Source organism: Meles meles, chromosome 8 (assembly GCF_922984935.1).
Source record: "Meles meles chromosome 8, mMelMel3.1 paternal haplotype, whole genome shotgun sequence".
Classification (NCBI taxonomy): Eukaryota; Metazoa; Chordata; class Mammalia; order Carnivora; family Mustelidae; genus Meles; species Meles meles.
The window spans coordinates 59,400,401-59,416,176 of NC_060073.1; the positions used below are offsets into that span (position 1 = coordinate 59,400,401).

Consider the following 15,776-nt stretch of genomic DNA (forward strand, 5'->3'; position numbering starts at 1 on the left):
AAAGAGTGTATCATAGAAAGTCAGAGCTCAAAGGTAGCATCTGACTTAACCCCTTGCTTTCCAGTGGAGGAGTCTGAGACCTAGAAAAGGATGAGGCCTAATGCAAAGTCTCAGTAGCCAGACTGGCTGAGCCAAGACTAGACTTCAGGTCCTCTGAAGCCCAGCCCACGGCTCTTTCTGTTTCCTCTGGTATCTTCATATGCAGCAGCCCCCTATCCCACCAGACCATGAAATCCTCAAAGTCAAGTCAGTTTCTCACACCTAAGCAAGCTGAACCAGGGCCAGGCATCCCCATTATCAAGGGCTCTAGAAATTCATTTTGACCCTAGGCAGCAAATCCAGCCTTGTGGTCTACTGTGTATAATGTGTATGTACCCTATTCCTACCACTATACTTCTAAAATTCATTTTCAAGTATTTTTTGCAGGAAACTTTTTAAAAATAAGATCTTGGGGCGCCTGAGTGGCGCAGTCAGTTGAGGCCCCCACTCTAGGCTAGAGTCATGATCTCAGGCTCTGTGCTCAGTGCAGAGCTCTGTGCTCAGTGTCTGTTTCTCTCCCTCTGTCCCTCCCCCTCGTGCTCTCAATCTCTTTCAAGTAAATAACCTTATTTTTAAAAAAATCTCTTTATCCAGAACACTAGAATATAAATCAGATAAAAGCAAACTAACTGGTTGAAAGGAAGGGAGACCAGAGCCCCACTATTTTCCTGCTTTCAAGTTCTGGGATGGGAACTCTGGGAACTCAGCTCAAAAACCTTTGTTCTGGGACACAGTTTTTAGTGGCTTCATAGAAGCTGCTTTAGTATGTAGTCCCTCACTGAACCCTGTCTTTTATGGAAACTCACAATCCTATCTTCATCATCAAATGCCAAGCACCAGCCATGTACTCCTAGGAGGGTACAGAAGGGAATCAGATTTTCCTTTTGTCTTTCCTGCTCTCTCCTCCACAGAGAGAAGTCTGTCCCAAGTGCTATGGGGAGGGAGGAGACAAACCCAAACTCCACCAAGGAGGATCAGGATAAGCTTCCCCAGAAGGCTTGTAGAAAATGAATTCACCTACTCAGTCATCCACCAGCCTGATTCTGGTAAGACTCTCTCCTTCATTGTCCTATACCTTACCCACTAGCTGTATATCCTATTGAGCACGGATGAGATATGTCTAGCCAAAATTCAGATACACTGTAAGTGTAAAAGACATACCAGACTTCAAAGCCTTAGTAGAAAAAAAGAATATAAAATATCCCATTCGTTTCTATAGTCGATAATTTTTATATTGGTTACAGGTTGAATAATCTTTTGGATATACTGGGCTAAGTAAAATATAGCATTTAAGTGAATTTTACCTGTTTCTTTTTACTTTTTTAAAAAAAGTCATCGCTAGAATATTTTGAGCTACATATATGACTTAAATTTTTTGCATTCGACAGCACTGGGAGAGACTATCAACTGTATGGCAGAGGTGGGGTCTCTGTGCACGTGTGAGGTGGGAGGAGGGATAATGGCAACCTGGGAGGGAGTAATCCATTAGGCCCAAATCATGAAAGTCTGAATGGATTTTGCCTGGCAATCAACACAGGAAAGAAGGAAAGACAGGGGGCAGAGAATCGGCAAAGACCCAGAGACGTGGGCAGGCATGTTGTGCTTAGGAAGCTCATTCTTTTTTTTTTTTTTTTTTTTTTTTTGCCATAGAATGAATCCTTTTATAATTATTATATAATTATCCATACAATTATGTTATATTGGGGTCCCAGGAGATAAGGGCAGATTCCAATCAATGATGAAGTGGTTTCTCTTGAAAGAATGCAGAGATACTCAAAATGTCTTTGAATGTATAACTTTCAACATGAGATGTTATATTTGCCTACCATTTACCTGGGGGTTGGGTTACGAAGAAAGTTCCACAGAGGTGGTTAACAAGTTTGATGGTCCTTCAAGAAACTGGTGCACCTGATGGTGAGAGCAGAATGTCTACATGGCAACAAGCATAGGCATTAAAACGTGCCACATTAGGTTCTGCCTTAGTGCAACCTCGGCGGAGGTGTGGGGGGGTAGATTCTTTAACAGTGCAAAGTTAAGACCCACAACAGTTCTGGGGCGCCTGGGTGGCTCAGCGGGTTAAAACCTCTGCCTTTAGCTCAGGTCATGATCCTGGGGTCCTGGGATTGAGCCCCGCATCGGGCTCTCTGCTTGGCGGAGAGCCTGCTTCCTCCTCTCTCTCTCTCTCTCTCTGCCTGCCTCTCTGCCTACTTGTAATCTCTATCTGTCAAATAAATAAATCTTTAAAAAAAAAAAAAAGACCCACAACAGTTCTAAAATCATGACCACAACTACAGCTACCTGTAACCCATGTTAACTGAAGTACAGGCTACTTATGCAGAGAGCCCTAGGAAACTCATTCTTATAGCATGATTTCTTTTTAAAGGCATTTGTTGAATGCTTACTTTGAGCCAGACATTGACAGCAGCCCTTTCACATCCATTCTCCTGTTATCTCCACAACTACAGGATGAAGGAGAGGTTAAAGGTTAAGCTATTTATTCTCGGAGTTGTTCTTCCTCTTTATCTGGAAAGCCTCTTCGGGACAGGGAGCCTGTCTTAAACGCCTCTCAGTTTTCCTTCACAGCACCCAGCACGGAGCTGGGCACGTGGTAGGCGCTCAGAAAGTCTGTGTTGAACGAAGGAAGGATATCCATTCTGGAGTAACGGAGCTCCACGAGCAAGACCTGGGTGCAGAAGCACCAGAGGGCGCCCACGAGCCCGTCCACCCTTTGGTCCCCAGGGCGCCGGCAGGATCTCGGGCCTGGGTGCGGCCCTGCAGCCCTAAGCAGTTGCGCGCCCCGACGAGAAGAGCGGGCGAGGGGAGCCCTACGTCCTGCACCCGCCCCGCCCCCTCCCCAGAGCCCAGGCGCACCGAGCAGCCGGTTGCGGAACGACGACACGACATCCTGTTTTTGGGGCCCGCGGCTCCGCCGGCGCCTCTGCAGATCTTGTCTTTCCCCGGGTGCTGACGCCAGCTCCCCTTCCCCCAGTCTCCGCACCCTCCCCAGGGGTCTGGGGCCTTCCCACTGCTGAATCACCACCACTCCGCATTCCCCTGGGGCTCGGGGCAGGGGTGGGGACTGCCCCAGCAGGACCCACTCTAGCCAACCCCTAGCCTTGGCCACCGCTCGATCCCCGGGGTTGACTGAGGTGCCCAACCTTGGGGCGCCCGTTCTCAGCATCTTCCCGCGGGGGTTGGTGGGGGCGAGATACGGAGAGGGGGACAAAAGCCTAGTGCCCAGGCTAGGGCCTCTACTAGGGTGGCGGTGGCAAGGAGAAGACGGGGCAGTCTGACCTTAGGAGGACTGACTAAAGGGCCTCCGAGGAAGAGGGCTGGGGCTGGCGCGCCCAGGACCCGGCCAGGGGCAGGGAAGGCGCGGGCAGGGGGCTGGTGGGGGTGGAGACCCGGGCGGGGGCCCCAGGCCCCGCGCACTTCCTGGTCGGGCCCCGCCCCGCCCCCGCGCCCCGCCCCGGCCGGCCCGCCCCCCCCACTTCCTCCGGCCTCCCGCTCTCACTTCCTTCTCGAGCCTGGAGTCGCTGCCGCCGCCCCCAGCTCCCCCGCGGCGGGGAGGGCACCAGGTGAGGCCCGGCTCGGGCCGGCGGACTGGGGGTCCAGGGGAGGGGATCCCGGCCGGCGGGGACTGCGCGCCGGCACCCGCCGGGGAAGTTTGCTTGCGGGAGGCCGCGGGCGGGAGCTTCTCGGCTCACTGCAAGTTGGGCGGGCGCGGCCGGGCGGGGCGGGGAGCCGGCCACTGCAAGCAGGCGGCGGTTCTGGGAGGGTGGGTTTCTGTACCGAGGGAGGATGGCGAGGCTCCCCCGGCTCCCCGGAGACGCGAGGGACCGCTGAGGTGGGAGGGTTTCCCGCTCCGAGAGGAAAGTCTCTGGAGTGGAAGAGCTCAGAGCTGGAAGATGGGACTCGAGTGGGGTGACCTCAGAAGTTGGGGGGGTGGGTTCCGAAGTGTGTGAAGGAAGGGGGCCCTCTGGGCTGGAGAAGGCGCTTTCCCTCCACTCCGGCAGTTGTGACATTTGGGAGGTTGGAGGGAGGTGGTGTCTGAAGCCCTAGACTGCGGAGGAAGAGCTCCCTCCCTGGAAGATCGGTGCCAATCCAGACCCACACTCGCAGGCTACAGTCCAAGGTCCTATGCAAAGCGGGGGGGAGGGGGGGCGCGGGGGTAGGGAGCGGGGAGTCCCGCCAGCTCCAGTCCCGCTCTCTGGATGCCGTTTTTTCTGACGCCCAACCTCTCCATCCCTGGAATGAAGCAACAGGTATTTAGTTAGCAAACATCTCTATGCCTACCTGACCTGGGCCTGCCCTTGCTCTTTGGGGGGCAAAGTGAGGAAGGAAAAGACCTGGTCTTGTCCCGCGTCTGGAGGTGAAATGACTCTCATTCGGAGGTACTGGTGGTGCCTGACAAGATGGCATCACTGAGAGCAGGACTGTTTTGAGGAGAAAGAGAGAATAGAGCTTCTGGGGAGGCAGCAGGGGCTCTGGCCTTGAGAAATGATTGGGAGCATCTCCTGTTTCCCGCCCCCGCCCCCCATCGTTAGTCCCTGAATTCTGTACACTCTCATTTCTCTTCTTCCATTCCTTCTTCAGACCCTATCCACAGACTGTCCATCACTCTCTTCTTGCATCCTCTGTAGTCTTCACCTAAACACACATTCGTGCCTAGGCCCTGTCCTGTCACCTGACCTGCCCCTCTGTCCACCTATGTTCCCTTCAGCCTCCACCCTCCCTTCCCCTTACCAGCTTCTGGCTCCCAAACACATATCGACTCTCTTGCTTCTTCCACCTTCCCTCACTCCTCTCGATCTCTCTGTCTCCTTCCCTTTCAGCCATTTATCTCCTGCTTTGGGGTCCAGATCTTTGGTGAGTTTGAAAGCCTTTTCAAATCTCCCTACCTTAGAGAAACAGGCTATAGCCTCCCGGTGATAAAGATGATGAAAGGGCTGGAAAACCTTTCTCTGTGTTTATTTGCGAGGTATTGTCCATGCATCTATATCTTTATCTCCTGGAGACAGAATAACTGCCCTCAGCCTCGAGAGTGCCCAGAACAGGGGAAACCAACCGAATGAAGGGAACCTGCAGTGGGTGAGGTTGTGGTTAGGCAGGAGGAAGCAGTCTGTAGCACTCAGGGTAGACCGACACAGGAATAAGACTGGTGAGAGAGGCCGTGGGAAATCAGAATCACCCAAACCCTTGGATGCTTAACCAAGACGCTAGGTCTGGAAGCTGGGGGAGAGTCTGAAGGCCCTTGACTCCAGTGCTTACTGGTTCCAACACCACCTGTTAGGGAGAATGGGACGAGGTCAGCTAGGTGTGGTGGAAGGAAAGGGAGAGGGTAAAGGCAGGATTTTGGAGGGAAGACTATATCACTGGTCTAACTTAGGTCTTAACTATTTTAGTTCCAGTTCAGGAAAAGAAGAGGGGTGTGAGGCAAAGGTGTCTGCTCCCTCTTCCTTGCTTCCTTACAGGACCTGCCCAGCCTGGGAACCCACGTGCCCTGGGCTGTATCAGGGTCTCGTTGACCAGGGAGCCCTCTGCTGACCCCTCTGCCATCAGACATCATTAATATTCCCCCTCTCACCCAGGAGCCTAACTCCTTCTGTTTCAGGAATTTCTCTAGAGTTTAACTTCAGTCCAGCCTGGCTCTATAAGTTCCCATCCTCATTCTAAATCTCCTTCCTTAAGTCTTGGGGAAGCATGCTGAGAGATCCTGCCTCTTCATCTCCTCAAGTCTACTGTATTCATTTCTCTCTATTAGAAAAAAGAAGAAGAAGAAGAAGAGAAGTGGAGGGGAACTTTTTTGGGATTCCCAAGCACAAAAAGATTTAAGTGCTAATCTGGTTCCTCATTTTGTCCTTTCCCCTGTCACAGTTGTCCTTCTCTCTCCCTTGAATTGTCCCTTCTTCCACCCACCTGTATCTTCTACTATCATTCTGAGAGGTATAGGTGGGTTCCACTCGTGGAGGAAATCCCAGAAACCTGTAAAAAAATTTCAGCTCAGAGAAAGATGTGCATGCAAAGAATTTTTTCAGTATCATGGCTCATTAAAAAACCATCCAGGACTTCTCCCCACCCACTAAACTAGTACTTATTTTGGGAAGAAATAACTGATGTGAGATTGTCACAGATCTTGGTTGGGAATCTAGGATATGAAGAGTTGTTTCTGGCCAAATGTGTTAGGTCGGATAAGGTGGCTGATACGAGCATTTAGGAGGTCATAGCAGGAAGATATGAGAAGTTGTTGCTATAATGAGACAGTTGGGAAGATAATTAGAATGGGGGTAGCTGGGCAGCTGGGAAGAAGGTGATGGGCCTGGGCCCGGAATGAAGACCTCTGCCTCCCTATACAGTGTAGACCCATTAGTGGTGAGGCTAGTAGGGGTCTGTGAGGAGGGAAACCAAAGACAAAGCCTGGGCCACCTCCCCAGGACAGATTGGTTTTCCTGACTAGTGTCTAGCTTCCTCTTTTGTCCTCATGTCATAGGCGGAGGACATCTCCCCAGGAGCTAGAGCTTATAGAAGGAGCTCCTCAGTTGGGGCAGGCAAGGTTGACTCTCTGTCCAGTAATGTCAGTTCTAGATCATGGGCAGCCTAGTATTGGCTAGACATGGGAGCCAGGGAACTTGGAGGCAGAAAGGGTTCAGGCATAAACCTGATCCCTTTGGCCCATTTCCTGAAGGAATAAAACCATTGTTGGGTCATCCTAAATGAGGCCAGAAACATGGGCCCATTTCCAGGCAAGAGTAACAGTCCTCACCTTTTCCTTTGTGGAAGTGACATCAGGCTGAAGGTTAGGAGCCCCCCAGGTCCTTGTCCTGGATTTGCTCCCAAATCTCTATAACCTTGGTCAACTTTGTCTCTTGTCACTGAGTTCCAACATTAAGGAGTTGCCTGTTAATACCTCCAAGTGAGCATAGAGAATACTGAGAGCTCTAACGCTCCATCCCCTAAGAATCTCCTCATAGTAGCACCCCCACTTTGGGCCCTCTGTCTCACGCCAGCCTTGATCTGACAGGCCTCCGTAGTCTCTTAAGTATCTGTCCAGGGATGGGACCTGTGGCTCCTTTCTCCCAAAGCACAAGGATTCTTAACAGGTTGAGAGAAGAGAATTAGGCAGTCCATTGGGGATTATGCCAGGGGGCAGCAAGTTGGGGGAGTACCCTCTGCCCTGCTCTAGCCCTGCCCCACTGACAGTGGAAAATCGGTGCCGGAGTTTCCTCCCTGATGTGTTTTTCCCTTGTGGAAACCCCCTCAGAGCTGGGGCGGGGCTGAAGGGATAGAGCGGCTGTGGGTCTCTCTGGGGGTATTTTCAGGTGGGGGAAGCAGGATTGGGAGGATGGCATTTCTGTACAGCATCGTGTGAAATGAGCAAAGGCAAAGGAAGTGCCACTTCACAGGCCTTTCGTGGGGCCCCAGGACTGCTGAGGGGCTGTTAGGCGGGGAGGAGGAAGGGAGGAGGAAGCAAGTGTTGGAGCCTTCCTCTGTGCTGCTTGGTGGGGGAGGGGCAGCCTCCTTAGCTCCTCCAACCTGAGCTGCCCTGGCCCTGGGCTCACCCTTTGTGGAGCACCCAAGGTCCTGGGATGGTGAGAGAAGGAAGGGACTGGGACTTAGTGAAAGGGTCCCAGCCCCCCAAAACCTTCCCAGCTACACCTGTCTTGTTTCCTCCTCTTTCCAACCCCTACCAGGTAGAGTCAAAGTCACTCTCTTAGCCTCCTACCCTACTTGCTGGTGTGTAGGATCCTCTGCAGGGGGTAAAGGGTGGAGGATAGCAAGAAGTGGAGAGTCTTCGCAGACATTCTTTTTTTTTTTAAGGCTGGGAACTAGGCTCTCTCTGATGAGGAGAAGGGGAAGAACAAGAGAGACTCAGCCCTTGGCCTGGTCCCAGCCCCACACTGACCTCATGTCTCCCCCAGCTTCTTCCTCCTAGCCCAGCTACAGCCAGCTGCAGCCCCTCTGAGCCTTTTCATATCACCTCTCCACCTGTCCTTCAAGACAAACAGACTTGCAGAGTTTCTGAAGCCATTTCCAATACTAACTCTGACCCTTACCTCATCTTTGACCAAGGATCTTCTGGTGTTAACCGGTTCTTAGCCTTATCAGGATGACTTTTCCTACCCATCTTCCTCATCCCTCTGGGCTAGCTGTGCCAGCATCCCCCCTCTCACCCTTCCAGCTGAGAACAGGGCAATCTAGCCTGTGTGTTCATTACTCTAAACTGTACTCCACAGAGGAAGGAGGAAGTTGGTTACCCTTGTTGTGTCTCCTGGGTATGGAGGCTCTTCCTTGTTCCCAGAATCAAAGTCTGGATTGATGGGGGAGGAGATGTGTGTCTGTCTGCAGCTTTTGCTCAGCTCCCTACTGGGCTTCTGGAAGTAAGCAGGACAGATTTCCTCCCTCATGAGGCATCCAGTTCAGTGCAGTGAATAAATAGTTCAGACAGTGCTGGGGAAGATAGGGCAGGAGAGGGGGTTGCTTTGCTGTCCTGGAGAAGCTGGGGGACAGAACTGGACCCTGGAGGACTGGGAATCTCTGAGGCTGGGGAAGCAGAATTCTAGGAAGAGGAACTCCCATGTGCGAAGACATGCAGGATGGATTGAGTTCATTGAGTTATTTACTGACAGCTGCTGTGTGCTGTGCTCAGCCCAGGGACATAGATTCAGCCAGGACCTTGCCCTCTAGACCCTCCCAATCTAGTGACGAGAGATAAGATTCAAATCAGCCTCCATGTGATGCAAGAGAGAATGTACCTGTGAGAGAAAACAGGGACCAGGCCTGGGATGGGATAATTCATTAAGAATTTGGATGATTTACAAAATCATTTGGAGGAAAGTGACAAGAGTACCAGACTCTGGAGGACCAAGGTTAGAGGCCCGCACAGGAGTAAGGACAGTTTGGAGGATGGAAATGGAGAAGAAATTCTGGATTCCCACGGGGACTGGAAATACTGTTGTTTTATGTGTTTTGTGGAGGCTGCGTGTGGAGGATCAGGGTGGTGTGGCCTGAGCTCAGGAACAGAATGCCCACAGACAGACTGTAGTTAGAATGAGTTTCGGGAAGCGCTGTAGAAGGGGAGCTTCATGCCAGGGAGGCAGGTTAGAAGGCTGCAGTAAGTTCCCATTGCTCCCACACTCCCCCATTTCTTACAGCCCATTCCTCCCCTCCCCCACTCCCAGTTGGGACACTTCCCCTGCTCTAACGGCCACCAAGATCTGGCAATCAGGCAATTTGCTGCTTCCTTTCCCTCCCCCATTCTGGGCCTGCCTGGGCCACACCCCAAGACCAGGTCCCACAGGGTGCAAGCTGGGCTCCGGAGACCACACCCAGACAGGATTAGCCCCCCATGAGCTGTGCTTCTTGCAGGAGCCACGTAAGGCTAGCAGCAGTGGGAGGAGAGACTTTTGCCTATCTTAGTCAAAGCTTTTGGCTGTAGGGCTATTGTCCAGTCCTGGGCATCTCAGGCATCTCTCCAGATCTCAGCAATAGGGGTTAGAAGCAAGCCAATCAGAAGGCAGTGGCTGCACACTGTGCTTAGCTTTTCTGTGGGAGCAGTCAAGAAGCTCAAGCTTTAGTATTAGGGGGGTGGCATCCACAAGCTAGGAAACTTACGTATGGCTATTGGAGGAGAATTCCAGAGCCAAAGAAGGGTTAAAGGAGGTGGTCACGCTGTGGACTCATGGGACTGTCAGACTGAAGCTAGGCCTGGAGGCAGGAAGATGTGAGAGGGATGAGGGGAGCAACATACAGAAGAGCAAGAAGAAAAGTTCAGAAGCAAGAATGAGCCTGGCTTGTTGATAAGGGAAAGTGGAGATCCCTCTGGGTCAGGGAGCTGGAAACTCTAATTTGCAAAGTATGTACTCTGGATACATACATTGCACTTAATCCTTCTAACAACCTGTTAAGGTTGGTGCTGTTACTGAGCTCATAAGAGGCAGAGCTAGGATTAAATCCAGGTCTATCTGACTCCAGAATCCCTACCAGATTATGAAGAACCCTGAACGTCAAGCTGAGGAACCAGGCAGGATCTGAATTAAGTTCAGAATATAATGCCAGAATAAGTCATTGTAATTTGGCTGATACTAAACAGATTTCCAAACATTAACTTACTTACATAAACAGAAGTCCTTTAAAAAAAAAAAAAAAGAGTCACCTAGTGAATAAGTCACAGATGATACCAGACTCCACATAGGCCAGGTCTCTCTCTTTGTTTGGCCTCTGCAGCATTGACTGTCCCTTCTTATGTGGCACAGATTGGACCTCACTTCCCAGCATGTGCTTTCCTTAAATGAGCTGTGGGAACTTATTTGACCCAGCTCAGGCCATAGCATTTCAGAGGAAAGAGTTGTTCTGGGAGAGAGGATAAAAGTCTGAGCTAGACCTGAGTGGGGAGAATTGGGCTGATGGCACCACTCAGACACCTGCATACTTAGTGCTTCCTGCCTCTTGGGATGAAAGACATTGCTTTTGTAACTCTTGTATGCACAGCACCTCCCAGTTTACAAAGCACACTCATTCCTGTGCTGAGGGTTCCTCGATGCTGCCCTTTGAGGCAGGGAGGGCAAGTGTTTTCGTTCCTGTTGTACAGATGAAGAAACTGAGGCTCCAGGGAGAAAAGTGACTGACTTGTTTAAGATCTCTAAGACAGCTAGTAAGGGGTAACCTGGAGGCTGTGTGACACATTGAGGAAGACATGGGGCTTTGGATCACAAAACTGGGGTTTATGTCCTGGCTGTGTGATGTTGGGTTACTTTAACTGCCCCGAGTTTGTTTCCCGATCTGTAAATTAGGAATATTACCAGTAGGTAGTCATAACAGTCAAATAACAACATCACGTGACCTAGGAAAGGTTGTACCTTGTGAGGGTTTCTGATCAAGGGGGTGGAGTCAGCAGGTGAGCCCCAGAGCTCAGATTCAGGGATCTAGTGCTCCTGTCTCTATACCACACTGCTTCTGCTTTGCCCTGTTTCTGGACACTACCTCACTCATGTTCCTTTTCCGGTGTCAGTCCCTGTTCCCTTGCCAGCCCGGAAGCGACCCTGTCCCTCCCAGCTTCATTGAAGGCTGATTGCTGGTTGATAACCCCTCCCTAGAGAGCTGCCTGGAGCCTGCTCTACTTCCAGTCTCTTGGGCCTTGTGACTGCTGGCCAGAGTTCCCTCCTTGCCTTCCTGCCTGGGCCAGCCCAGTGTGGGGCTTGTAGGGGAAGAGTTCCCGGTCACACTGCCACACCCACTGCCCTGCTCTGTGTGAAACTGAAGATTTACAAGCACAGAAATCCTCTCAAAAATGCCACTGTCTCCCAGATAACCCTTTGGACACAAGTAATGGCCCTTTTCCCCCCCAAAAAAGTTGGTTGCTCCTTTCCCCAGGGAAGGAGTCACAGAACCCTGAGAATGAATGTGCCCCAACTTGCCCCAGTGTGCCCAGGCCTTGTGCATTAACTGACTCAGCCCTCCCACCCCGACCTGGGGGCCTTTTCTGCCCCCATCATCCTATCCCCTACTCCCAGGGCTCTTTTTTTTTTTTTTTTAAGATTTTATTTATTTAATTGTCAGAGAGAGTGAGCACAGGCAGACAGAGTGTCAGGCGGAGGCAGAGCGAGAAGTAGGCTCCCTGCTGAGCAAGGAGCCCGATGCGGGACTCGATTTCAGGACGCTGGGATCATGACCTGAGCCGAAGGCAGCCGCTTAACCAACTGAGCCACCCAGGCGTCCCTCCCAGGGCTCTTGATGTCTCATTTCCTCTATCTAGTACCCTTGTCACAGCCATTTTTCTCCCCATTTCATGGACTGGGAAACTGAGGCCCAGAGACGATATGTACCTCTCACTTGGTTACAGTGAATCAGCAGCAGAGCAGAGCTGGGGCTAAGACTTAGGTTAGGTCTCTTGTCTTCCAGTCTGAGGTTCTCTCCACTGCCCCAGGGTACCCTTATTTCCTTCCCAGACCTGTTCCCAATGTTGTCTATCCTCTCTCCTGAGATTGAACACGTACTTACTCATGCAAATAAGATGGAAATATTTTTAATGCCCAGAGAGGCAACCTTACAGGGTGAAACCATTTCCCTCCACTCTGTTCCCAGGGGAAGTAGAGACCTGGGAGGGAGCTGGGGCTATCCCTGGGTCCTGTGCAGATCCCCACCCCCGGAATGTCTGTTTCTATTTCCAATGGGAGAATCCTTCCTCCTCCCTCCATTTGATTTTTGAGGCTTTTGAACCAGTGATTGAGAGGTCCACCTGGAGGGTATAGGGTTCTCAGACCAGAGTATAGTTTGTATACAGTAGAATGGGGGAAATGGAAGAGCGGTGTTGGTGCTTGGGTGGAAAGAGGGACACATAGAGATCCTGTGTGTCTAAAACAGGGCTGTTTCCTCCCAGGGAGTAGGGATCTGGTTGTGGGAGAGAGTCAGGGAAAGGAAGTCACATACTGGCCAGAAAAAGTCCCCCGTGGCTGAGAGGAAGTAGCCAATGAGAGGAGGAATCTTGCCACACCAGTATAAATAATCACAGGGTTTCCTGAAGCTCTGCTCTGTTCCAGAACTCAGAAGAGCAGTTCCTCACCCCAAAGCCCTGTGAACTGTAGAAGGGATCAGGGTGATGGTGTGGAGCTGGGACTTCTCTTGTACTTCCCGAACTGATAATGACAGCATCCTGTTTATTTGGCACTTCCTATGAGCCACACCTCATGCCAAACACTTTCTTCATGTTTGTTCATTTCATACTCTTGGCAATTCTAACACTATAGGCAAGATGATTCCCATTTTACAGATGAGAAACTTGAGACTTGGGAAACTTAAATATATTGCCCAAGATCAAACATGACTGGTTGGTGGAACTATAATTAAAATCCCTGGCCTGTCTGACTTAAGCATGGATTGTCAGTGATAGTGTTTTAATGGCACTGTGTTCTCTATCCAAGAGTCTGGGAGGTTCTGAAATTTTTCAGAGGCACATGCCATGATCTAAGGAAAAGGAGAGAGCAGAAGGGACGAATCAAACATTTGTTTTCCTCTCCCGTCCATCCCTCTTGGCTGGGCTTGGAGGATCTACCCTACCCTACCCTACCAAGGGCTTTGAGAGAAGAGGCTGATGTCTGGGAGCCACAGCCTTTGCCTCATTAATCATTACAGACCAGATTCCAGACCAAATCCCAGCCCTGGCTCAACCCCCAGTATTCTCCTGCACCAAGTTGCCACATAGGGTTTACTGTGCTTGCGAGAGTTATGAGGTCAGCTCTCCCACTTTCTCCCCATCCCTCAAGCACCCTGGATTGAGATAGGGCAGCTGTCTAGAGAATTTTGCTCTTTACTCAGCAGATTTCTCACTGTGCCTTTTGGTTTGTACTCAGTAGCCAAGATGTCAAATTTGGAGTTAAAACATCAGCGTGCTGGGAAGGGTGGGCCCTGAGTTCGTAGAAGCTCTACCCATGGCTACATCTCAGAGTGACCTGGGACAGCTGCTGTGAGCCAGAACCCCTCTCCAGTCTACTCAGTGGGACAGGTCCCTATCTGGTAGAGGATCTGGTAGACCCCCTACTTAATGTACCTCACTTTTTGTGTCTGTACTGCCTGGAGGGGAAAAAAAGTAGCTAATACTTAACCAAATACTTATTATGACCCAAGGTACTGTTCTAAATGCCTTTGATGTGCCGGTTTACATAATAAGCCTTACAACAACCTAATGAGGTAGGGTAGCATTTTGTTCTCATTTTGCAGGTAAGAATACAGAGGGATGCAGAGGTTAAGTCTTTGGTCCAGGGTCACACGGGCAATGGATAGAAAAACCAGGATTAGACCTTATTCAGTCTGGTACCAGAACTTACTTGTTTCACATAATACATTACACATTATACTGCCATCCTCCTTACACCTGAGCATCGTGGCTTGGTCTCCAGGCCTCGCTCTCATTGTCTCTTTCTCATTTTGTCTCAGAGATCTGTCTTCACGGGATTGCAGAATAGTGTCAGGTTGAGAGAACAGGGGTTGGTTTCCCTCCACGTGTTCCCTTCTTTCTCCCCAGCGGCTAGAGGCCTCCCTAATCACGTGTGTCTCTGTGATCTGCCTGTAGGTCACTGCATCCGGAGGGGCCCGGAAGGGGAAGGAGGCCTTGCCTCCATTGTAGCAGCCGTGCCCACGATGCAGAGCATCAAGTGCGTGGTGGTGGGCGATGGGGCTGTGGGCAAGACGTGCCTGCTCATCTGCTACACAACTAACGCCTTCCCCAAGGAGTACATCCCCACGGTGTTCGACAACTACAGCGCCCAGAGCGCGGTGGACGGGCGCACAGTGAACCTGAACCTGTGGGACACAGCGGGCCAGGAGGAGTACGACCGACTGCGCACGCTCTCCTACCCTCAGACCAACGTCTTTGTCATCTGTTTCTCCATAGCCAGTCCGCCCTCCTACGAGAACGTGCGGCACAAGTGGCACCCAGAGGTGTGCCACCACTGCCCCGATGTGCCCATCCTGCTGGTGGGCACCAAGAAGGACCTGAGAGCGCAGCCTGACACCCTCCGGCGCCTTAAGGAGCAGGGCCAGGCACCCATCACACCGCAGCAGGGCCAGGCCCTGGCCAAGCAGATCCATGCTGTGCGCTACCTCGAGTGCTCTGCCCTACAGCAGGACGGCGTCAAGGAAGTGTTTGCTGAGGCCGTCCGGGCCGTGCTCAACCCCACACCCGTCAAGCGTGGGCGGTCCTGTGTCCTCTTGTGACCCTGGCACTCAGCTTGGAGGCTGCCCCTGCCCCCCTACCAGTTGTGCCTTGGCGCCTTGTCTGCCCCCAGCTGTGCCTTAAGGACTAATTCTGGCAACCCTTGCCGGCGGGGGGGGGTCCCTGAATGCCCTTTTCTCTGAATGCCTGTTTCTCCTAAATGAGGCCCATAGGGAAGGGGGCTCTGGGCCCTGCCCCACTCTGCTTCAGAACACCAGGTATTTCTGAGAGCTCACCCAGGCCAAGGTCAGACCCCTCCCCAAGAAGCCAACCCGAGTGCTCCTCCCCCATCTCCCCTACTGACCAGTTGATCCAGCTTTCCACACAGATATTGCTGCCTATTGTGGTGCCTTCTCTCAGGTTAGGAGCCCTCAGCTGTCCCTAACCTCTCCCTCGCTGCTCTTTGAATTGCTCCCCCCTCAAAATGCTCTCTTCCTTCCCCAAAGAAGGAGCCACAGAATCCTGAGAAGATGAATGTGCCCTAACCTACTCCCCTGTGCCCAGGCCTTATGCATCTGCTGACTGACTCAACCCCCACTTCCCCAGGCTCCTGGGGGGCCTTTCCTACCCCCATCAGCATCAATAAAACCTCCTGTCTCCAGTAGCCCTGGCTCCTCCCTGTGTGCTAGGCAGTGGGGGTTGGGCAGGGGATGGGCATGAGCAAGGGCTCCCCAGAGACTGGGAGCCTTTTGTTTCCTGTAAAAGGGGACAGGAGACAATAGGCTTCATTGTGGTCCCCCACCCCCCAATTTCCCTAACAAAGCTCTGGGCTCCATTGGAGGGGCCAGTCAGGGGCCCAGCCACTGATTCTGTAGTGGACTGGGATGTAAAACCTAAGGAAAAAACTCTGATCTAAGGCTCAGAAAGGGAGAAGCTTAGAGCCACCAGCCTGCAGGCAGGTGCTCAGAGTCATGCATTTGTTTGAGAGCTGTTCCCTTACACCCCCAGGGAGAAAGGTTTTTTTGTTTTGTTTTGGTTTTGGGGGGCATGTTTTTACCAAACAGAGCTGGGGCTAGAAGAGTCTCTGCCT

At 51.7% G+C, this 15,776-nt stretch overlaps 1 protein-coding gene across 2 annotated transcripts; it reads left to right on the plus strand.

The window, feature by feature from the left end:
- Positions 1-3,462: 3,462 nt before the first annotated feature.
- RHOG (ras homolog family member G) lies at positions 3,463-15,350 on the plus strand. 2 transcript variants are annotated; one of them, XM_046017704.1, is made up of 2 exons: positions 3,463-3,617; positions 14,105-15,350. In XM_046017704.1, the coding sequence occupies exon 2, from the start codon at positions 14,173-14,175 to the stop codon at positions 14,746-14,748; it is 576 nt and encodes a 191-aa protein (XP_045873660.1). In that variant the 5' UTR covers positions 3,463-3,617; positions 14,105-14,172; the 3' UTR covers positions 14,749-15,350. The 2 variants fall into 2 exon arrangements, with proteins under 2 accessions (XP_045873660.1, XP_045873661.1); XM_046017705.1 differs by lacking the exon at positions 3,463-3,617 and adding an exon at positions 4,284-4,304.
- The last annotated feature ends 426 nt before the right edge of the window (positions 15,351-15,776 follow it).